The sequence below is a fragment of the Branchiostoma lanceolatum genome, chromosome 16, assembly GCF_035083965.1.
Source record: "Branchiostoma lanceolatum isolate klBraLanc5 chromosome 16, klBraLanc5.hap2, whole genome shotgun sequence".
NCBI classification, from domain to species: Eukaryota; Metazoa; Chordata; class Leptocardii; order Amphioxiformes; family Branchiostomatidae; genus Branchiostoma; species Branchiostoma lanceolatum.
In genome coordinates this window covers 4,763,813-4,787,112 of record NC_089737.1, presented here as the reverse complement: position 1 = coordinate 4,787,112, position 23,300 = coordinate 4,763,813, and the positions used below count along the sequence as shown (strand labels likewise).

Sequence of the window (23,300 nt, the reverse complement as noted above, 5' to 3'; positions counted from 1 at the left end):
GACCCGTTGGACACCCTGCGACGGCCGGGACCCCGAATCATTTTAACTTGGACTTGAAATTATCGCGGGAGCCTGTAACAAATAAATGTAGACGCCGTGAACTAATCGGACGAACACTGGGAGGCAAATCAGAATCTATAAGCATTGATAAGAAAAAATCAACCCTGGTGTTTTGTGTCTTTGTCCCGTAACCATCAAGTTTGTTCTGGTGAAGTTCAACACACAGCTGGGCTGCCAAAGACCTCTCATTACTGATAGACTGTATATGGTATTCCCTTGATGTGTGTACTTTGGCATAGATGAAATAGCATTGTCTTGCATTTTGATGACATCCACATCCCTGGAGAGATACAGGGAGATACATGTGTAATGGGGGGTGTCCCTGTGGTGTAGTGGTCTGCGCTTCTGTTACTTACCACATCTGTTTCTGATTACGTGGAACCAGAAGGCCCGAGTTCAACTCCCGGGTAGGACACCTTTGGACAAGAGGCGCATTGAGTCATACTTAAGACTTTATAGAAATGGTAACGTTACATACTTCTGAAACAGTATGGAAGTTAAACACACTCCGCTGCCAGTGGACTAGCACCCTGCTGCAGTGATTGCACCACAGTGTGCCCAGGGCGATGAAACGGGGATGGGCACGCTATACCCCGTATGGTGTGAGAGGATTTTAACTAACATGTGTAATGGGGTGTGTCATCGACATGCGGCTTATAGTCCATGGTACAAGAACAAATGACGTCAGCCATTTTTCATTGAATTTAGTAACAAAAAGGTCAATTTTAATGACGCCATTTGTTCACGCGATTAGACAAAGCTACTCGTGCAGGCTTGCTGTCATACATCAAAACGAATTTTGGTTATTGCATATAAAAAAAATCAATGGTAGCACTGGTCCCTCTCGTTAGTACAATAAACGGTCTTGGTGCATTAACCGTTAGGTCAGCTTTTGCTTCACAGTGGTAGAGATGAGATAGATAGTACGTACAACATAGGTCATGCCGGGTACTGACGGAGACGTCTGCATAATAATTTCATTCCATGTATCAGACCACAAGGGATTATCCTTTTCATATCTGTAAAATATTGGTTGGAGCTCAAATTATTGCTTTATCTCAGTCCATTCGTAATAAGCAGGGGCGAACTGATGACTAGACGTACGTCGGATGAAACTTAAGACCAATAGAATTGAGAATAAGAAAAAATATATGTAGAATAGAACTGTCCGCTTAAAATAGTTATGATTATCCGTGAAAAGTTTAATCAGGTTGGTAAGGTACTGAATAAAAAGACCCTTTTTACCAAACCAAGATATTTATTCCACTGACGTTTTGGTTTCTGACCATCTGTCACCTTCTTCAAGGTTTGATTGATAGTTGTGTATGTGTTACACTTCTGTATGTTTGGGACCGCTTAGTGATGTCATCTCCTGTGATTGTACATATGTAAATACTTTGCGTTTAGGAATGCATCTCATTATATATAAACAGCGACACCTGTGCTGCATTGCTATGTGAACCAGTCAGAATTGCCTTGAAGAAGGTGACAGATGGTCACCGAAACGTCGGTGGAATAAATCTCTTGGTTGTGTTAAAAGAGTCTTTTTATTTACTTAACATTATGACTATTATCGAATCGAGCAGACAAAGAAGGGTCATATGCTTTAAAACGTTCGTGTGGTGCATGAATCATTTTCTGAGCTCTTAAAGCAAAGATTTGTATCTGGCTAAGCGTCCATTGAAATGTCTGAATCGCGGTCAATATGTGTAGAATCGTGAATGTACTGAATTGGGATGGAATACACGTTCGAAATTGACAAAATAACCGTTAATTACGTTCTTTTAAAAGCAGTTGCCCAGCTGAAAGGGTGAGGCACATTTCATGTTGAATGTGAATTTCATTCTGTCATGAGATGCTTTATATATGACATTACGAAATAAGTTATTCAGACAAATTTTGTAACTCAAGTACAACCGCATTCATTTACATATCTTCAGCTTTGACAACGCCCACAATGCAATGAAAGATAAATACATTGTCATTAGAAAAGATAATGAAACCCAAGATTACCCCACCTTATCGAACCAAAATATTAAAGATTTACTTATATTTTAGTATTTCTATCTTGTAGTTTGCTGTTGACCTTAAGAAATTTACTTTACTGTTTGTTCCGTTAGTAAATCTTCTTCTGTTGTTGGCTAGCTTCTCTGGGTGAGTAATTTGAATTCCCTTGTTTTAAATAGTCGGTTTTAAACCTGAATGTTTTTCTCAAGATCAAGTAAAATATTCTATCGTTATGAGTACCAGATCCCGACAAAGCAAAAGTTTCGGAATTGTGTCAAGCACCACTGTTGCCAACTTACCAACTTTTTAATAAAATATGTAAAGTTCTCGCAGAAGCACAGAAGTTGTTTCACTCTTTCCTCAACAAAGATGAAGTCTATAATTTGCGTAAGCTCAATTTTATCCAGTGCTCGACGTTACGGCTCATGATTAGAATCAGGTTTATAGAATCTCATGGTGCGTATAGCTCTAGCTTCCTGACTTGAGGTGTGACGCCATGGTCTTGTTGTTTGCGACTCTCAAGGCTTAGGCTCCCCACTGTTTTTAATTAACGTACTTGAAGCTTTTCTTCCGCAACACGTCTTCTTCGCTAATGGCATCCGATTGAAATGCATGGGGTGCCGACTGGCATACAGTATACGCGCGAGTAGACAGGATGCGTTTGGGGCGGTCTTCGTTTGCTTAAAAGCTGTTTGCAAAATGTCCACATGGCTTTCGTTCCTAATGAGAAAAAAAATGAGAAAGAAGTAATGTCTTTTTAACAAGACGAAGTATTACATAAAGAATGGTCGTCATGCTTCTAATGGATACTTGGAAGAAAGTCAAGAGCACTCACGGATGCGTTGATGGTGCAAATTACCCTTAAGTACCATCGTCAAATACAGACAATGGTTTTCCAGACAACATTCGGTATCAAGTAGGCTTAACACTCCATTGAGTTGCCATTGCAAGTGGTGTTTTTACAAGACGCAAATAGCTAGTTAAGGTACAGCTGAAGGGTGGCTGAGGAGTTTTGGGATGTTATTGAAAAAACCCTTTATAAACCTTCCTCAACCTTAATTTTTCAGCTAGTACCTTATGGAAAAGGGATAATTGATGCATATTAGTATGACGTCATGATTGCGTCATCAAGAGTTATAAGGCCACGCCCATTTTCAGAAAAAAGGCTCTCCTTGGCTTGTATTTCGATGTTTATCAATATTACTTTGCAGGAATGTACATGACAGTAATGCATCAAGGATTATACGATCCTATGATTATGTTTTGAAATGACGATTTTTGGCGAATTTTTATGTGTTTTTTTTCATCATACTAATTTGATCATACATAATTTTTGTTCATACTAAGTTGCATAAATTATCACTTTGCTATAAGTAAGGTACTACCTGAAAAAAATTAAGGTTGAAGAAGGTTTGTACAGTTTTTTTTTTTTTAATAACATCCCAAAAGTTTCAATTCAGAGCATTATTTCAACTTTTTAATCGGCAGAAACCGTACGTATTCAGCCATGATTTCAAGAATTGACCTCGATCTAACCCCTCTTCATAACCTGATAATCACAGCAAACTTCTACAGCCCACAGACACCACAAACATGAATGAAGGTCTGATTTTTCAGCACAATAGGAAGGTAAAAACCCTAACCTGTAACATCAAGCTCCAAAATACCAACAGATCTAAAAGATAAGCCCTTATATACCTACTTTTACAAAGGGTACCAAACCTATCCCCTACTGGCGTGTGGCCCAAAAAGAACGAAAGCTCTTGATCGCGAATTGATGTCCGGCCTTGAACTACCATGGGATCAAGGTACCATATCTTTAATGGAGCGTTTGCTGTGCACTTGAAATGAAGAATAATGTTGATAAAAGGTTTTTGACGCAGGAGGTCCCCAAGCTGATGCTCCCAAGCAAACCTAATCATAATGTCAGTACTCCAGCAAAGCATGTTACTGCATACGAGGGGTGATCAATAAGTCCTCGTCCTCACCAAGAAATAATGTGCACAACTCAAATGTTTGGGCATACTTGTGTAGTATGATATCTTTTAGCAATATCCACCAAACTTCAAATTATTGTGGCCAATACTTTTTAGTCGAGGTCCATTTGAAAATATTAGGTAAGTGACGAGAAGAGCAAGGGTGCACTGTGATCAGAGCTGTATGGGTCGAGTTCTTCATGCCATGAATCGGTATAAAATCTTCGAAGACATTGTCAAACTGTTTGATAGAGATTCCCTTCTTATTTCAACAAAAAAAAGAAGTGGGTATCTGACTTTCATCAGAGCAGGTCGGCCCGCACAACTCAAGTCACAGATTAATTGTCAATGTTTTATCCTTCTACCTCACCTAATGTTACTGAGAGTCGTCTGTAAAGTAATGATCACAATAATTTGAAGTTTGGTGGATATTGCTAAAAGATCATACTTCACAATTATGCCCAAACATTTGAGTTGTGTGGTAGAGAGCGCGGCTGTCAAACAATGGGACCCGGGATCTAATCCCGGGTTGTGCCCAGAGACATGTCCGAACTTTCGCCCCGACGTTGTGCCCTTGCACTTAAAGGCACTTAACAGCACTTAACACGACTTGTTCCCTTGCACTTAAAAGCACTTAACATGACTTTCCTCACGTCACTCAGGTGTAAATGAGTACCTAGCTCATCTAAGGTTAGGGACGTCCCTCGGATAGGACGTTAAATGGAGGTCCCGTGTTTGGGGAGAACCACACTCCGCGCACGTAAAAGAACCCACCACACCTTTCGAAGTAGGGGCATCGGTGTGCGATGGTCTAAATACTTCTGTCTGGAGTTGGTGATTCACTACAAATCACCCAGATGGAGGCCTGGCGAACTTCCGTCTCGTATCAGCCATACGGTGATTTATTTTTTCTTGAAAATTTGATTCTACTAGAATAAATTTCTTGAGCTTTCTTGGATGCAATTCTTGATTTTGATCAAAACAGTGATTCTTGTTTGTGCTTAAAACAGGGATTCTTGTATTATTAATAGCATTCTTCCTGACAGAATTTTTTTTGTGTGGAAGGAAAAACAAGAGAAATAAGAAAAACGTTTTTTGGTAGTGTATGCATGGCTTTCTTAGGTCAATATTGATCAAACAGGCCCTAGTCCTACTATAAACATAGACATTTTTTTTTCTGACAACCTTTTATTCCATCCGGCCTTTCTGATTACTGTCGTCCAGTATCCAGGTAAGTTGTTACCATATATGGGGATGTTTTACCAACCCCAGTCTTAATGAATGAATGAAGACATTTATTGTACATTCGTGCCCCGAGGGGCTAGATACAGGTCGTTTAACATAAACCTAACTCACATGTAAGTGGCATATACAGTGAAATATATACAGTACATAGTTTAAACATACATGGTAGACGAAAGTGATAAGCTAAGCTAATCATAGAGTCAACTTCTTCTCGCTTCTTTGTACATGAGTAGATGTATGAACAGATCATGTTTCTCATACAAGGGTTATCTAGATGCAACAAAAATATGAATTTATCCGTTGCGTTTAAATATTCAAAGTATGGAATTTTTTCATCAATACATTTGAAAAGAACATTTCTTTCTTTATCTTAAAGTCTACAATCTAAAATGAAGTGCCGCTCATCTTCTATTTGATTTAACTTACAATATTGGTAAACTCTATGTTTTAGAAGCATGCGGTTGTGCTTAATAAGAACATGACTTATTTCTGTCAACCTCTCCAGCCTACCTTTCTAATCATTGTCGTCAACTAGAAACGTGATTGAAACCAAGGCCGTACAAATTAATTTCCCGTGGTGCGCTAAATGACCCGGGCGGGTGGGCAATGCTCCAAGCACCGATGAAATGCTGGGAACTAACGATGGAATGATTACCAGGGCAGAATTACCTTAACAGAGTTCACTATATTAGACCCCCATTCTACTAGATGGCGCTCTCACTGCGACCTGCACTGGACTGTATTATTTTCCCTGTTGTCATGAAAAAAAACCAGTGCAACTGGCCTCGTTTGACTATAGCCATGCAAGTTATTATCTGTTGTTATCTGTGCCTTCTTTGTAATAAAAAAACACGACAACATAGCAGGCAAAGACCGAGTTTAGCTGTGATAAATTGTCTCAGTATCTTCTTTGACATCGGTCTGATGCTCCATTCAAAGACTCCCATTTGTTTAAGGCTTAATATGGCTTTCTTGCAGCATCAATTGAGCTCTTTGAACATACAAACGTGTTGATAGACTGTCAAAACGTAAGCTCTGGAGATTTGCTTACTAGAGAAGAAACGTTTTTTTTATCTATTTCTCTGTTTTCACATCATTGTGATTCACCGCGTTAGTTTTACAGATTTTTGTCGTATTTCCCTCTTTGTGTCTTTACTCAAATTTTGACGTATTCTCTTGATCTATTTCTTAGAAGTTCAGACTGCAGTGTAAACATAAAACGTTCCGAAATTCTTTAGAACGTGCAAACTTGCAATACATTTTCAAATCTAAAACACGGTGGGTCAAAGGAAAATGTCCATGACTGTACAAAGATCTATAGGGGTTGTGTTGGACGTTTTCTTCGTGTCATCTGTTTTCTTCCACCGCTGATGCATGCACGAAGATCACCATGCTTTTTGGAAGTCGCTACTGACTTTTAACTTCAATGTAGCGTCAGAAGGTTGGCTGTGCTCTCTATGAGGGTTGTGTCAACTTTCTTCTACGTGTCATCTGCGTTCTTCCACCACTGATGACACGTAGAAAAAAGGTAACACGATCGTCGTAGAGGGCCTCGTAGAGGACCAGTCTAACTTCCAAAGGACAGCTGTAGGGGTTTAGAAGAAGGGGAAAATGTTGTTGACCTATGGAACACAACACCTGGTACACTTTTACAGAAATACAGCGTTGCTCCATACAATGGGTTTGTTCTCAAATCATCCTTGTCTGGAGGTCCAGACTTCAGAAGCGTGTTCTAAAATATCCACAATATTTTAGAACATGCAAACTTGCAACATTTTTTTTGTTGAAAATTCAAATCCAACCGCGAGGGGCTCAAATCAATTGTACATGCACAACAATCACCGTGTTTTTTGGAAGGCACTTAGGACATTTGAACTTCAATATAGCGTCAGCAAATTGGCTGTGCTCTCTATGAGGGTTGTGTCAACTTTTTTCCACGTGTCATCTGCGTTCTTCCACCCCTGATATATAGAATGAACACAGAAAATTACCAAAGGGCCACTGTAGGGGTACAGAAGAAGAGACAATCGTTGTTATCCTATGAACACAACACCTGGTACACTTTTACAGAAATATAGCGTTGTTCAATACAATGGTTTAGGCTCTCAAATAACCCATGCCACAAATAAACATAACGATCAGTCGCAAGATACGGGTACGGGTTCTGTCAAATCTTTCATAGCTGTCGTTACGAGAGTGAACAATTTGTCCCATTGGTGTAAGCACTGGGCTCTAGAGTCTGTCGGCATGTGTTTTTCGTAACTACAAAGCGTATCATATTTCATCATCATTACAAAAGTTTTCTCATGAGATTTGCAGGATTGAAAATTTATGAATGTCTTACCAAGGCTTTAGAATTTTTCCTGCTGCCAGGAGATATAGCCAGTATAAGTAGCCTCGTTCCCTAAAGCAATGCCATCTTTCTGTGCCTTCTTCGTGATAGGAAAAAACACCACAACATAGCAGCATAAAACCGAGTACAGCTGTGATAGATTGTCTTGGTATCTTCTTTGACATCGGTCTGATGCTCCATTCAAAGACTCCCATTTGTTTACGGCTTTACATGGCTTTCTTGCAGCATCAATTGAGCTCTTTGAACATACAAACGTGTTGTTAGACTGTGAAAACGTAAGCTCTGAAGACTTGAAGGAACATTTCTATTTCTCTGTTTTCACATTTTCAAGATGTACCGCAATATATTAACAGTATTCTGTCGTATTGTGCCCTTTTTTGTAATCTCCAAGCAGATCTAATGGTTACGAAGACCGTATCCAACTGACAGAAGAAGTTTTTATTGCAACCTAAGGTTGGATACGGTCTTCGCAACAATTAGATCTACTTGTAACTTGGAGTCCCTTTTTGTTTCTTTATTCATATTCATATTCTCTTTATTCTTTTGAAAAGTTCAGACTGTATGAGCATGAAAAGATCCGAAATGCTTTAGAACTTGCAACCTTGCAATACACTTTCAAATCCAAAACGCGTTGGGTCCAAAGTACGAAGATCAGTGAGGGTTTTGTCGACCCTTTTCTACGTTTCATCTGGTGCGTTATCCCACCACTGATGTATAGTAACAAAAAACAGTAAGGGTTTAATTACTAAATAGCAGCTGCGAGGGAGATAAAAGAAGAGGATCACACACCTGGTGCAAGTTCACAGAAAAAACAGCGTTGCTCCATACAATGGTTTTGGTTCTCAAAAAATTGTATATTGTTGTACCATAAATATGTAATGATATTATGTTGATAGAGTTATTAGGACTCAAATGACTGTGATTAGGGGGTTTTGGGGATTTTATTGGAATTGCAACAGTGCAATATACAAGCGCGACACAGGCAGCTATTGCTGGTGTTGTGACCCACACACATTATATAGCCGTTTTTTTTTACACTTGGCTGGAGTGGGGAAAGTCGTGTAAAGTGCCTTTTTCCCAAGGGCACAAGATCGGTGGCGTCAGGGGATTCGAACCCGGGACCCTTGTGTTCTGTGCCGAAAACCCTGCCGTTACGCCACACGACACCACATGAATGTGTATCTCTGCTACATTGTATCTGACCCTTACCTCTTCCCTCATGACCTCAATGAAAAGCGGCATGCATGCCGATTTGAGCTTATCATTTATAAACAAAGGTTCAAACAAACAAACCCTTGTTTGGATATTCAGACGTCAGAAGTGGACTCTAAAAGATGTTTCAGAACCTGCAAACTTGCAACACCTTTTGAAATTCAAATCCAAACGCGGTGGGTTCACTTCAATGTAATGTTAGAAAGTTGGCTGTGCCTTCTGTGAGGGTTGCGTCGACCTTTTTCTAAGTATCATTTACTTTCTTCTACGACTGAAGTATAGAATTAACACAGGAACAGTTTAATTACCAAAGGGCAGCTGTAGGGGTATTGAAGATGAGACAAAGGTTGTTGACCTATGGAACACAACACCTGGTACACTTTCACAAAAAGACAGCGTTGTTCTATACAATGGGCTGATTCTCAATTGACAATTGTCTGTGTGTTCAGACTACAGAAGCGGACTCTAAAAGATAGGTAATGTTTTAGAACTTGCAACCCCTTTTTTTAAAATTCAAATCTAACCGGTGGTTTCAATGCAACTGTACATTGCACAAAGATTACAGTGCTGTTTGAAAGGCGCTTCGGACTTTTGAAGTTCAATGAACGTCAAAAACTTGGATGTGCCCTCTATGAGGGTTGTGTCACCTTGTTCTACGTGTCATCTGATTTCTTCCGCAACTGATGTATAGAAAGAACACAGGAACAGTTTAATTACCAAAGGGCAGCTGTACGTAGGGGTATCGAAGAAGAGACAGAGGTTGTTGACCTATGGAACACAACACCTGGTACACTTTCACAAAAAGACAGTGTTGTTCCATACAATGTTTTGGTTCTCAAGTGACCCATGTTCTGCAGAAAGTTCGGCATAACTAGAATAAAGTTAATTTGGCGAACTGCCATATGAGCCAGGCACCAAGGTTGCAGTATACAGTTGACCTCACGATGTTTGTGATTTGCGGCAGTTTCGCTGACTGTGATTTTAATTCGACCAGGTGTTGTTGGTGTTTTCGTATCTACTTTAGCTATCTAGTGACCGCTACTACTCAAGCAAAGGAGATACATAGAATACATGAAAAATGTTGTCAAGTTATGTTCCTGACATACATACAGACCCACCCAACAGCTGGAGTAACCGAAAACGTAATCTTCTCGGCGAAGATAATAACGTAGAATTACATGCAACGTGTGCCAGATTCTACACAAACAACTACGACAGGGGTGCTAATGTTACCAAAATGAAAACAGATCTGCAGTGAATGTCACTCGAAGAGAGAAGGGAAAATGTCCAGACTATGCATGATGTACAAAATGACCAATAAACTGGTGGACGTACCGACTAATAAGTGTCTTATACCAGCTAAGAAAATAAATAGCCAAGACATGCCTTTAAGCATCAGCCTTATTAACTTAGGGCTGATTTGTTCCAAAAATTCAAAAAATTTCTTAGAACGATCGTAGAGTGGAACTCGTTGCCACCAAGTACCGTAGAAGCATCCTCATCAGACAGTTTTAAACAATGCATGCAGTTAGATATGCCAAGGTTAGACGTGAAAGGTCGTTTGGTGTAATGTAACCAGCTGCTGACGCGCCGCGTGCCTGCGAAGCTGGTGTGTTACGCCAAAGGGCGGGTATACTGGCTATATAGATAAAGATACAGATAACATAGATATCATAAAATCACGGATTGCAAACTAATAAACTTCATAATCCTATGGAAATTGGCTTCTCCCTATTGTTCGTGTGTGCTTCAATATATGTGCTTTAACTTTGGAAGTTTCGTATGTGTTTTCACAATTTCCGTTGAACGTCGACTTTTTCGTGTGATGTATATGTTGCTAACGTGGTAGGTTATTTGATTCAGGTTTTCAAGGTAGAAAGAAAAGACAAAAACTAAAACAGCTGCAAGGTAGCTTGTAATTTCTTTGATAAGTATGCTTGATCAGCTGCTTTAAATCTTCAAACATTCAACTATCACATACAGAGGCCCCTTTTAACTTGCCTATATGCAAAGATCCCTACAACACTTTGTTCATTATCATGTCTATGGTGCGTCTGTTTAACGTTGAAAGAGTTTCGTTCTATAGATCTATAGCAACCATGCGCATATTAGATTACTCGAGCTTTGCATCTTTAGACAGTACGTACACTTCAACATTCACCAATGACATCCTATAACTCACTACTAACGGAATATGGTGTTTGTTCTTGTTTATTCAGCCTTTGTGTATTCTTTCTTTCTTCATCACTATGTCTATGAGTGTGTTTCCTAACCGTTGAAAGAGTTTCGTTCTACAGATCTATGGCAAACATACGCATATTAGATTACTAAAGCTTTGCATCTTCAGACAGTACTTTAACATTCACCAATGGCCTTCTGTAACTCACTACTAACGGAGTATGGTGTTTGTTCTTGTTTATTCTTTCTTTGTGTATTCTTCATATATTAAGATGACTTATGTAAAAATATATCATAATGAATAAAAAAGGCTTTTTTCACACAACCAAGAGATTTATTCCACCGACGTTTCGGTGACCATCTGTCACCTTCTTCAAGGCAATTCTGACATGCTCCGTAGTGAAGAAGGTGCACGTGAGGAAGGTGACAGATGAATACAGAAACGTCGATAGAATAAATCTCTTGGTTGTGTAAAAAGAGTCTTTTTTATACAGTGACTTACCAACCTGATGAAACAGAGGAGGATATCTTATTGTTTGCTAATATTCAAAATTTCATATATTTTTTTGTTCGCCAATAAATGCTTGATAATATATGTATTTTGTTTGCTTCCACAGTATCTGCCCGAAGCTGCCTCTGCTTGAAAGCTTCGACGGATAATTCATCTTCTGAGGACCGCACAGCTGCATTCACAGCACGTGGACGTTTACAATCGACTTGCAGTAATCGATGTCAACCCCCATCAGAGCACTCCGTTAGATAAACGATTACACATTCAACAAAGATCAAGGCCGAAAATTCAACTCAAGCGGAATGCAAATTTGGAGTTCCAGGAGAAACTATATTGGATAACGTGGCGAGCTAACGGGAGTATTGACTAGAACTGCAATTTTAAGGTTCTGACGGAGGGGAGAGATTTAGAATAGGTACTTTTTACTGGCTGAAAGATATTTCATACAGGAAATAAGATGGATCCGGATCTAGAAATACTCTATCCTACAGAATACCCTCTGATCGAGGATATTACGAGCGTCTATTCCCAACACGACTTCAACATGACTTCTTGTCTACACTTCTTCTCCCAACTCTACAACAACAATAACACCTCTGAGACCGGCGGTTTTCAGGACATCCTATCACATATCCCGCCGTATTGCCAACAGCTTCTACTGGAAACCGCTGCCATGGACAGCCACGGCATTCACCATGACTTTGAGTTTACACAGACGGACAAGGCATCAACCGTGATCCGTACAGTCCTCGGTATCGTTTACTCTCTCGTCATGGCTGTGTGCGGGATCGGCAACTTGCTCCTCTTCTTCGTCATCTTCTGCTACAAGAAGAGTCGTAGCGCCACCAACATGTTGATCAGTAACCTCTGCTTTGCCGACTTCTGTGTGGCGGCGTTCTGTATTCCTCTGCAGCTGGACTACTACGTGATTAGGAACCAGGCGTGGGTGTGGGGAGGCTCCATGTGCAAGGTGGTGTCCTTCATTCGCATGGTGACGCTTTACGTCTCCACAAACACCCTCCTGGTCATCTCAATCGACAGGTTAGTTTTAACTACTTTGTTGACGGATTTGTTCAATGCAAGGCCATAGATAACCAATTAAAGAACTTACCTGTGTGCGAAATAACTTGCAAATACTGCATGCCAAACAAGGTGGAAGGCGAAACACATTTTATGTTAAGTTGCCCATTCGATGTTCTACGACCACGAACGAAATGAGCTGTTTAAATGGGCCACCATTTTCCATCCTAATATCTCCACGTTTTTAGAGTAGTTTTCTTTTCGTCTGAAAACGTGGAGATATTAGGATGGAAAATGGGTACCTAGCTCATCTTGGGTAAGGGACGTTAGGGATAGGCCGTTAAATGGAAGTCCCGCGTTTGGGGAGAGCCACACCCCTCGCACGTAAAAGAACCCACCACATCTTTCGAAAAAGAGTAGGGGTATGCCCCGGTGTGCGATGGTCCAAAAACCTAAAGTCCGAGCCTCACATGGGTTCCGGCTAGTTGGGCAACCCTGGCATTTACATGCCGAAACAATAAATAAATACATCTTACCCAAAAACCGATGCAATGACTCATGGGGTTGGGGGGAAACATAAGGTGCCAGAACGTTTTTACATCCATTTGTATTTCTATAGTCAATTATTCTTGCCGAGGAATGTAAAGAAGTGTTGTTTCTGCACCATTTTACAGGATCATACTTGGGGTTTGAGTGTAGTAAGAGTTGACAGTACCATGAGGTATTATTAACAAGATAACCAAAGGAGCATCCTGTTAATATTTGCTAAAATTTTCATTGACATGGACATCTTGTCAAAGGTTCCCCAAACTTTTTGACAGAAACATTATGTATATGACCTCCGTCGGTCAGTAGATTATAAAATCCTAATTCACATCAGCCCTACAGCATCGACTATGGCTAAACAGCCCTATACGAGGATTGTAGTCTCTGCCACAACAATCACATCTGTAAGCGGACTCAGTTCTGTTGCAAAGCACTTTTCTGCGGATCTGCTTTTCTTCTTCAGTCTGGCTTTTCCTGATTTGAGCTGTTAGGACAGTGTGCATCTCCACCTGGAACGGCCACTTGCAAGGTCCTTCCAGTGCTCCGTATCAATTGATATATAATGCCGAAACATTCCTTTGACATTCTGTCCATAGCCTCTCTCTTGGAAATTCTAGCACAACTAAAAGAGTTGTTGGGGGCTACTTGCAGCTGCACCTGCTCAAAGGTGCCCAAATCTTTGTGGCAGAAACACTGCTAATATATAATGCCAAAACATTATTTTGGCATTCTGTCAATATCCTCTATCTTATGAAAATTCTAGAACAGCTCAAAGAGTTGCTGAGAGCTACTTGCAGCCGCACCTGCTCAAAGGTGACCAAATTCTTTGTGGCAGAAACACTGGTAATATATAATACCAAAACATTTTTTTGACATTCTGTCACTAGCCTATCTCTTATGGAAATTCTAGCTCAACTCAAAGAGTTGTTGGGGGGGGGCTACTTGCAGCTGCACCTGCTCAAAGGTGCCAAAATTCTTTGTGGCAGAAACACTGCTAACATATAATGCCAAAACATTATTTTGACATTCTGTCAATAGCCTCTCTCTTATGGAAATTCTAGCTCAACTCAAAGAGTTGTTGGGGAGGGGGGGCTACTTGCAGCTGCACCTGCTCAAAGGTGCCCAAATTCTTTGTGGCAGAAACACTGCTAATATCTAATGCCAAAACATTATTTTGACATTCTGTCCATAGCCTCTCCCTTATGGAAATTCTAGCACAACTCAAAGAGTTGTTGGGGGCTACTTGCAGCTGCACCTGCTCAGCGGTGCCCAAATTCTTTGTGGCAGAAACACTGCTAATATGTAATGCCAAAACATTCTATTGACATTCTGTCAATAGCCTCTCTCTTATGGAAATTCTAGCACAACTCAAAGAGTTGTTGGGGGCCTCTTGCCGCCGCACCTGCAGCTATCCCACGTTTTATATAACGGTGAATTTTCTACATTATCTGTAATAATTAGTCCCATTAAATGGGCCTTCAGTCGTTTCACATTGATTAGTTTGACATGAGGTTCATCAACTTTTTTTGGCCTGAATCCATTGCGTTTGATCTATCATGACGAATACCTTTGATCACTATTTTATGGCCTACATAGCATGGTGGTTCTTATCTTTCAAAGGATTTCCAATGGATGGTTTTAGTTTGGGTAATAGCATAAAGGCCGGTGCAATGGCCTAGTTGGTAGAGCGCTCGCCTTGCACACGGTAGGTCGTGAGTTCGATCCTCGGACGCGGTGTCATTGAAAGTTGCACATACTGCTTTCTCGGCTTAGCACCCAGCTTTTAGGATAGAGTAGTGGCGTCGCGGTGGCGCAGTGGCAGGGTGTTTGATCCCAGAACCCAGAGGTACTGGTTTGTCCCGTTGACGTTGTGCCCTTAGGAAAGGCACTTTACACACCTTTCCTCACTTCACTCAGGTGTAAATGAGTACCTAGCTTCGGCTGGGGACGTCCCTCGGATAGGACGTTAAATGGAGGTCCCGTGTTTGAGGAGAGCCACACATCGAGCACGTTAAAGATCCCACCGCACACGAAAAGAGTTGTCCTTCCCGGTGTGAGTGGTCCATAACCTACAGTCCTATGACCGCACATGAGACAATTGTCGTATTGAGGTCACCTGCGCGCCGAATGGCAGTCGCTACAGACCCTTAAGCTTGCGACCTAGCCCCGCCAAATGTGTGCTCCTCGCAATTCAGCCTCTGGCTGCGAAGAGAGAGTAGTCGGCCCACCCCAATACTGCTTTCTCTGCTTAGCACTCAGCTTTTAGGGTAGAGTATTGCAGTTAAACACACATCACTACCAGCGGACCAGCCCCCTGCTGTAGTGACTTGCACAAATTTGTGGCCCAATGGCTTAGAAATAGAGATGGGCACAACCCCTTTGCGTCTTATCAAGACGCTTGGGTCACTTTAAAAGCGAAATATCAAATACTTATTTCCGACGTCGATGCCTTCATGCACACATCAAAAAGTAATTGCGGACCTAAATGATCACCTACAAAACATCAAAAGACATTTGTAAAATAGAAAATCATATCCATACTGTAGTTCTTGAGACCATTTACTCTCAGCATTCAGAGCATTGGTAGGTGAAGTGATTTAAAGTCGCTGTTTAAATTCTTTTCGTTGTATTAGCATGAAAGTTCAGCTATGTTGAAATATAACATTAAGAAAAGGGGGTAGAGTTGACTCCAACACAAGAAATAAAGCTTCGCGATCGACAAGCCATTTGGTATAAATTGGTTAGAGTGTGTTCCCCAGCAACATTTTTAAACACTGATTCTCCTATTAAATCAGTTAGTGCTTCTCCAGATCAAAGCATTAGTGTTTCTGACTTTAAGGAATAAGAGATACTGTTACGGCGTCTTTATGCAACCCGTAACATTGAAACGCTTCAAGGCCTTATGATAGATGAGTAAGAAAAGAGATAAGAAAAATTAGATTATATACCATGGCTGTATCATTTACATAAAACAACATAGATCAATTGATGTTGCTAACAATTACGTTACAAAACGACATCTTAGAAGTGTTTGAAACAACTACATATTGGACAATCGTAAACGCATTTTCTTGAGGTAAAAAGGTTTATAAGGTCTAGCCATGCGTAGATGTGATGTTATTGGATTTGTATCAAACGCAGTTCTCAATGCATCGTTAGCTTTTAAATGTCAATATCACTGTACTAAAGTTTACACCGCGATACCAATCTTGATTCTGATTGAAAAAGAACTCAGGATTGTAAATGGAATATATAATGGCCTAAAGACAAAACGCCATAGAGCTGAAAACATATCTTGCAAATGCAAAATCCCATTAAACAAACCATTCAATTTATATCAACATTGTTATGTTTAATGACGCGGTGACGTCTTCCAATTTTCTCTGTGAAGACTTCCAAAGAATTTCATCAAAAACTATGATTGAGAGAAAGGTTCACGAGTGGGCTGGAAGGACATCAAATCTATACACAGGCACCAGAAGGCTTTGCTGACATATAAGGCTCTAAATAACCTGGTACCAGCCTACATGAGACACATGTTCACGTGCTATAGGGATAGGGCAACTAGAACACCAAGTCTAACATATTATATGTACCAATGGTCCGTAGAGAAGTATATAGAAGGTCTATCTCCTACTCAGGTACTACTCTATGGAATAGTCTGACACACTTGAGAACGGCGCCTTCAGTTGCAATATTCAAAAATATGTTGCGACGAGTAACTATGGACTGACTATGAATACCGAATATGGTGTTATATATTCCATTTATGTTTATATGCTGAATATAATTATGGGATACTGATTGTAACGTTATCTTTGTAAAAAAATTATGTTCTACTTTCCAATGGTACGTTCAAAGGACCCCTGACCTCCTCCCTCGAACTCTTGAAAAACGGCCTCGGTCGAATATTGTATACTTTCAATGTTAAGTAAAGGTTGAAAAAAAGTTAATGAAGTAAATACAATTTCAGATGGTTCAATAGAATAGCAAGTTAAGCCAAGGTTGTATGGTAAAGAATCAATTAGCTACTGTTGTTTTCGGAGCTAATGTTTCTCGTCGGGGGGGGGGGGTCGTTGTCCCAAGTGCCTGAAAGTTGGATGCGTAGAACTTCTTTTCTGTTGAGGGCCGGATTGTACATTCTTTCATATATTGCTTCTCTAACTCCCCGTTCGAACCAACGCCGTTTGTTCAAAATAGCTCATTTTGTTTCGGCATGTGTCCCAAGTGCCAGACGGTTCGACTCGCAGCCCCTCTTCCTTGTTGAAGTTGTTATTGAATTTTTTCACAATAATTGTATTCTAAATACATTTTACAGATGCCTTGTGGTGAGAAGACAGTTCAACGGTAAGAAGACCAGGCGGAGCGTGGCTGTCGTGCTGGCGGTGGTGTGGACCGTCTCCGCCCTTGTAGCCCTTCCGTCGGCCCTTTACGCCAAGGTACGGAAAATATAATTTGCTGTCATATTTTGTTTAAAGTTCTATCATACTAATAGTTATACCGCGTCCTTAGGAAATAGATAATAATCGTTGCATTGTTTTTTGATCGAAAGTTGTGTATGTGCTACACTTCGAATTCTGGAGTGATGTCATCTCCTGTGATTGTAAATATGTTTTTCGTTTGGGAAATTCAATGCTTCTCATTATGTATAAGCAGCAACACTTGTACTGCAGTGCAATGTGAACCTGTCAGAATTGCTTTGAAGAAGGTGACAGATGGTCAACGAAACGTCGGTGGAATAAATCTCTTGGTTGTGTAAAAAGAGGCTTTTTATTCAGTGACTTACCAATCTGATGAAACTATTCACGGGTATGCAAAAGCTAGAAAAAAATAAATTGATTCAGACCTACATGGTATATCATACGTCCATATAGATATTTTTATCACTTTTTTAGTATTGTTTTACCACAAAATGCCATCAGTTATGCTTATACCTTAATGTTAAATAAAACAAAAACTTGGAACAACTATTAATTTATTAACCGGCTGTATTAGTTTATGTTACAATGTTGAGTGATTATATTACTTTATGATTAAGATGTAATATCCTCAAAGGGCACTTCTATGATTTTTGTTTTTAAAATCAACAAACGAGGAGCATAATCAGAAATTAATCCGAAATTCTAGTAATCGGTTGTATGCCAATATGTTTCACGTTTTGGCATGTGGAACATCCACCTGGCTAGGGCCGACGTTGTCAATATCATCGAGAAAAATTCCGTGAATAGTTCCATCAGGTTGGAAAGTCACTGAATAAAAATAAAATCTTTTTACACGGCGCACTCCTGGCATAGCAACATTTACGTAGTCTGGAAGAAAATACATGTTTGTGTCTGAGAATGTCGTCTGGTCGCTTTGTAGTTTGTTGTCCGCATAAACACAATTTGCACACTGAGCAGGCCATCGCGTCCAGGGGGTGCCGTGCCCATGTTATGAATGTTAAATGTTCCGTTCAGTGGAGTCCGGGCATAGCAACGTTTACGTAGTCTGGATGGAAATACATGTTTGTGTCTGAGAATGTCGTCTGGTCGCTTTGTAGTTTGTTGTTCACATAAACACAATCTGACATAACGGCATACTGAGCAGGCCATCGCGTCCAGGGGGTGCCGTGCCCTTGTCTTGAATGTTTAATGGTTCGTTCAGTGGAGTCCGGGCATAGCAACATTTACGTAGTCTGGATGGAAATACATGTTTGTGTCTGAGAATGTCATCTGGTCGCTTTGTAGTTTGTTGTACGCATAAACACAATCTGCACACTGAGCAGGCCATCGCGTCCAGGGGGTGCCGTGCCCGTGTTATGAATGTTGAATGTTCCGTTCAGTGGAGTCCGGGCATAGCAACATTTACGTAGTCTGGAAGAAAATACATGGTTGTGTCTGAGAATGTCGTCTGGTCGCTTTGTAGTTTGTTGTCCGCATAAACACAATCTGCACACTGAGCAGGCCATCGCGTCCAGGGGGTGCCGTGCCTCTTGTTATGGATGTTAAATGTTCCGTTCAGTGGAGTCCGGGCATAGCAACATTTGCGTAGTCTGGATGGAAATACATGTTTGTGTCTGAGAATGTCGTCTGGTCGCTTTGTAGTTTGTTGTCCGCATAAACACAATCTGCACACTGAGCAGGCCATCGCGTCCAGGGGGTGCCGTGCCTCTTGTTATGGATGTTAAATGTTCCGTTCAGTGGAGTCCGGGCATAGCAACATTTGCGTAGTCTGGATGGAAATACATGTTTGTGTCTGAGAATGTCGTCTGGTCGCTTTGTAGTTTGTTGTCCGCGCAAACACAATCTGACCTGACATTCCCGCACGTCTGCTTGTTGTTGTTGTTGTTTTCTTTGTGTGTGTGTGTGTTTGTGTGTGTGTATGTGTGTGTGTGTGTGTGTGTGTGTGTGTGTGTGTGTGTGTATGTGTATGCGTGTGTTAAGTTTGACTCATGACATGTTTGATAAAAGGTTATGAAAGCAGTCATCTTCAATAGAGTTGAAGACCAGACTGTAAATTTTGGACCATCGCACACCGGGGCAGATTTATATGATCCACACACAGGAAGGACCCCTACTCTTTTTCGAAAGGTGTGGTGGGTTTTTCAACCTGCGCGCGCGGGGTGTGGCTCTCCCCAAGCACACGGGACCTCCATTTAACGTCCTATCCAAGGGACGTCCCTAAGCAAAGCTAGGTACTCATTTACACCTGAGCTAAGTGAGGAAATTTGTGTTAAGTGCCTTTCACAAGGGCACAACGTCCAAGCGCATGTCCAGACATGTCTGGGGTCAATCCGGGATCTAACTCGGGTCCCCTTTTATGGCGGCCGAATGTTCTAGCTATTACGTCACACGACGCCACTAACATTACTCCTCTAACGTTATCAGAAGAAGATATTTATATGTATCACATTTGATGTTGACTGTTGTATCCCATTCTTAATCCAGATCCATCCTCAACAGAACGGCAACAACATGTTCTGTGGACAGGCCTGGCCAGTCAGCCAGATGTTCGCCTACAAGGCGTACTTCATGTTCTTGATGGTGGCCGAGTACGTGGTGCCGTCATTGTGCATGGCCTTGTGCCTCCTCTTCGTTTGGTGCAAGGTACATACAAATATCTACATCATACATTGTATAATGTGTATGTAAAATATAGGGGCCGGACCTACGCTTATAGAATTTCCCATCATTTTGTACATTGTAAATTACTTCTGTTGGTACATTGTGTTTCCTGTAGTTTTCCTACACTTAATATCTATTTATGATTTATGTTAAGTGGTGTCGTCGAAAATTCTGTTAACTTGAGTCCCTGCCTTAAAATATTTCATTACTTCAATAGATGAAAAGATGTCTTTGTATTGGACAGTAATGATGCATTGTTTATTGATAGGTCAATTGATTTCATGTCTTTTTGATTTATTGTATACTTTATTAGTCTGTCTGTATCTGTGTCTATATAGCCGGTATAACCGCCATTCGGCGTAACAAACCAGCTAGTCCTCTATACCATACAGAAGTTATCTAAATATTATAGAGTGACAGGGTGTGAGGCAGAATATGGTGTAACCGGAGACTATCAGGATTGGAAGGTTGCCTTGGTTCGGGTCCAAAGTTGGTCCCGCAGACAGGTAGGTTGGAACGGTTGCCTTGGCCCTGGTCTAAAGATGGCATAAAAATGCATGAACAGAAATACACAACAATGAATAAAACAAAAAATTGAAGAAAAAAACACCCATATTTCACGGAAGTTTGAGATCTTTGATTTTTTTTTTTTGTATTTTTTTTTAATGACCGCACCCGAGGACGACGTGAGACTGCACTCAAGTTTTTCATTTCTTATTTTATTACTTTTAGTGTCACGTACAGATAACAATATATATACCCATGTTTACACCTTGGTGCATTTCTTGTTTTGTCCCTACAGGTATGGGGCCGCCGATTCCCGGGCACCGAGAACGCCTCCATCCGGCGTGCGAGAGAAAAGTCCCGCAAGAAGACCATCCACCTCCTGGTCCTGGTCATCATGTTCGTAGTGTGCTGGACGCCCTACTACACCTACAGCCTCGTACGCGACTTCTTCGACGTCCTACAGAACTACCACCTCAACACAGACCTGTTCTACATCGCTGAGGTCTTCGCCAAAAGCAATAGCATGATAAACACTGTGGCCTACATAGTCTTCAATGAGAATATCATGATGTACGTGCGAAGCTTGGCTGTCTTCCTGCGTTCACACGTGGGGGGAGGGCGGAAGATCAGTCGGTATGGGTCCCAGCCAAGCGCGAGATCCAGTCTTCGAAGGCAAAGCCGGAGACGCCCCATGATGGTAGAGGTTGAGTTGGCGGTGTTGCCGGATGACCATACGGGTAGACCGGGGAAAATGTACTTGTCGCCCGTCCGCACTACTGCTTGTAGTGTCACCTCTACCCCACTGCACCGAAAAAACGTGGCCTCTACTGCTTGTAGTCTCTCCTCTACCCCCGTACACCAAAAAAATGTGGCGACCGGGGCTTCTCAAACCAGATTCTGAATATATTACTTTGGATGTGAAAACCATTGATCTTATCGGTCAGTCTTTATCATATAAATCATAAAAAAAGATACTGCTCCATTTTTTTTTCTAGAATCAAAAGGTTTTCTCTTTGGCCTCATTCGTGTATGTTTAAAACAGAACCCATGTTGTGCCAGGTGTTTATTTGATTAACCAAAAACAGAAATGCGGGCAATGCTTCAACCGGTTTGTTCCAGAGCAGTTGCCGACTTTCAGCTACAGCGAACCTTTTATAAACAGGACAAAAATGCCTTTTATTTCAAAATTTAAAAAAAAAGAGAATGCAAGAAACGCCTTATAAACTAAGAGCAATGCCATTTGCTTATTGCTTGTAGCTGATTGACTTTATTTTAATAAATCAATCTACGAATGCCTTAAAAGATAATCGCAACGAGCAATAGCGACTTACGTTTTTGTAAAGACGCGGTCACATATATATGAACGTCGAGAGATATTTTTGCAAAATGACTTTTAGCAGGGTTATGAAAGAACCGACCACGGGTAAGAATATATGGCAAACCTTTCCGTCTTAACCTGAACTGTGCACGGCATGTTTGCCTTCACGACCGATCTAATTCTTGGTTTGATAGGTCTAATCAGCTTTGGCGTCAGGCCAATCAATGTGTTCATCGAAGCACACATCCACAAGAGCATCGTAGCTCGTAAAAGGCAATGAGCCGTCAAAACAACGAATTATGTGGTCAACCAGAAACGCTTTCACGGTGTAGCATTACCATAAAAGGAGAAACAGGAAACGTCTATCATTTTGTTATTGCGGAGAATAATATTTCATTGTTGAGTGAAAACACATATATCCTTTAACCATACGATTGTTAATGCTTAGCCCCCTCCCACTCCAAGCGACTAAGCGAACGCACAGCGACGAGAGTTGGACATGTGTGACCCATGATTTTGTAATTGGAATACGTGTAACAGTGAGGATCAAGCGCATCCAACTGCATGGCCAGTCTAGCTATTCTAGACCTTTTAGCCTAGTGGTTAAGGTGTGCGGTCTGTGGATTGGCGGGCCCGGGTTCGAACCCTGCGAGCCAGGAGACTGTTCTACTCGCCTCTTTGTTTCATATGATACAGGATGTATCTATCATGCTCTCTTTGCAACCTAAACAAACGCATTTCAATTCAAAGAATATATCCATGCTCAACAATAAAGGGTTTTATCCAAAATAGCTCGTATAACGATAAAAGAATTCTAAGTCTTTTTGTTTGAAGGAAAATCACTTAAAACTTTTACAAACCAGAAGACCCATCTTCGAACTTGACCTTCGTCTCCCCAATAGAAATCTATCTACCAAAAATGACCAACATCTGTACATGGCATCAAGAGTTGTATCGCCAAAACCATCACTCCACAAATCCCGACCAAAATACCGTTCTGCCTACGGCGTAGGCCAAAACCCTTACCTACTGCTTTAAGAATCAGTGAGATTTATTCCACGTAACCGCACAGCTTTGATACAGAAAGGCAGCTTAGCGGCCTACTGAGCCATCCGGCCCGTACAGCGTAAGGTCCAATTTGTAAGCAATCAAGAACTCGTCCGACCCTGCTATTGGTAGTCAATCAAAGGTCTCAGATTATAGGACCACACATAGTGATCGTCAAAGGGCAAGGCCTAATGTAAAAGACACCCTTCTATAGCAC

At 41.0% G+C, this 23,300-nt stretch overlaps 1 protein-coding gene across 1 annotated transcript; it reads left to right on the top strand.

Moving 5' to 3' along the window:
- Positions 1–11,999: 11,999 nt before the first annotated feature.
- LOC136422164 (prokineticin receptor 2-like) lies at positions 12,000–21,697 on the top strand. Its single transcript, XM_066409810.1, has 4 exons — positions 12,000–12,583; positions 17,427–17,547; positions 20,035–20,193; positions 21,014–21,697. Exons 1-4 carry the CDS (start codon positions 12,000–12,002, stop codon positions 21,617–21,619), a joined length of 1,470 nt encoding a protein of 489 aa, XP_066265907.1. The 3' UTR covers positions 21,620–21,697.
- The last annotated feature ends 1,603 nt before the right edge of the window (positions 21,698–23,300 follow it).

Excerpts from the sequence above, each read along its gene's own strand:
- LOC136422164 (XM_066409810.1), top strand. The coding sequence starts at position 12,000 with ATGGATCCGGATCTAGAAATACTCTATCCTACAGAATACCCTCTGATC. Across the intron at positions 17,548-20,034 it reads CGTCGGCCCTTTACGCCAAG|ATCCATCCTCAACAGAACGG; the intron begins GTACGGAAAATA and ends TTCTTAATCCAG. Across the intron at positions 20,194-21,013 it reads TCCTCTTCGTTTGGTGCAAG|GTATGGGGCCGCCGATTCCC; the intron begins GTACATACAAAT and ends TTGTCCCTACAG.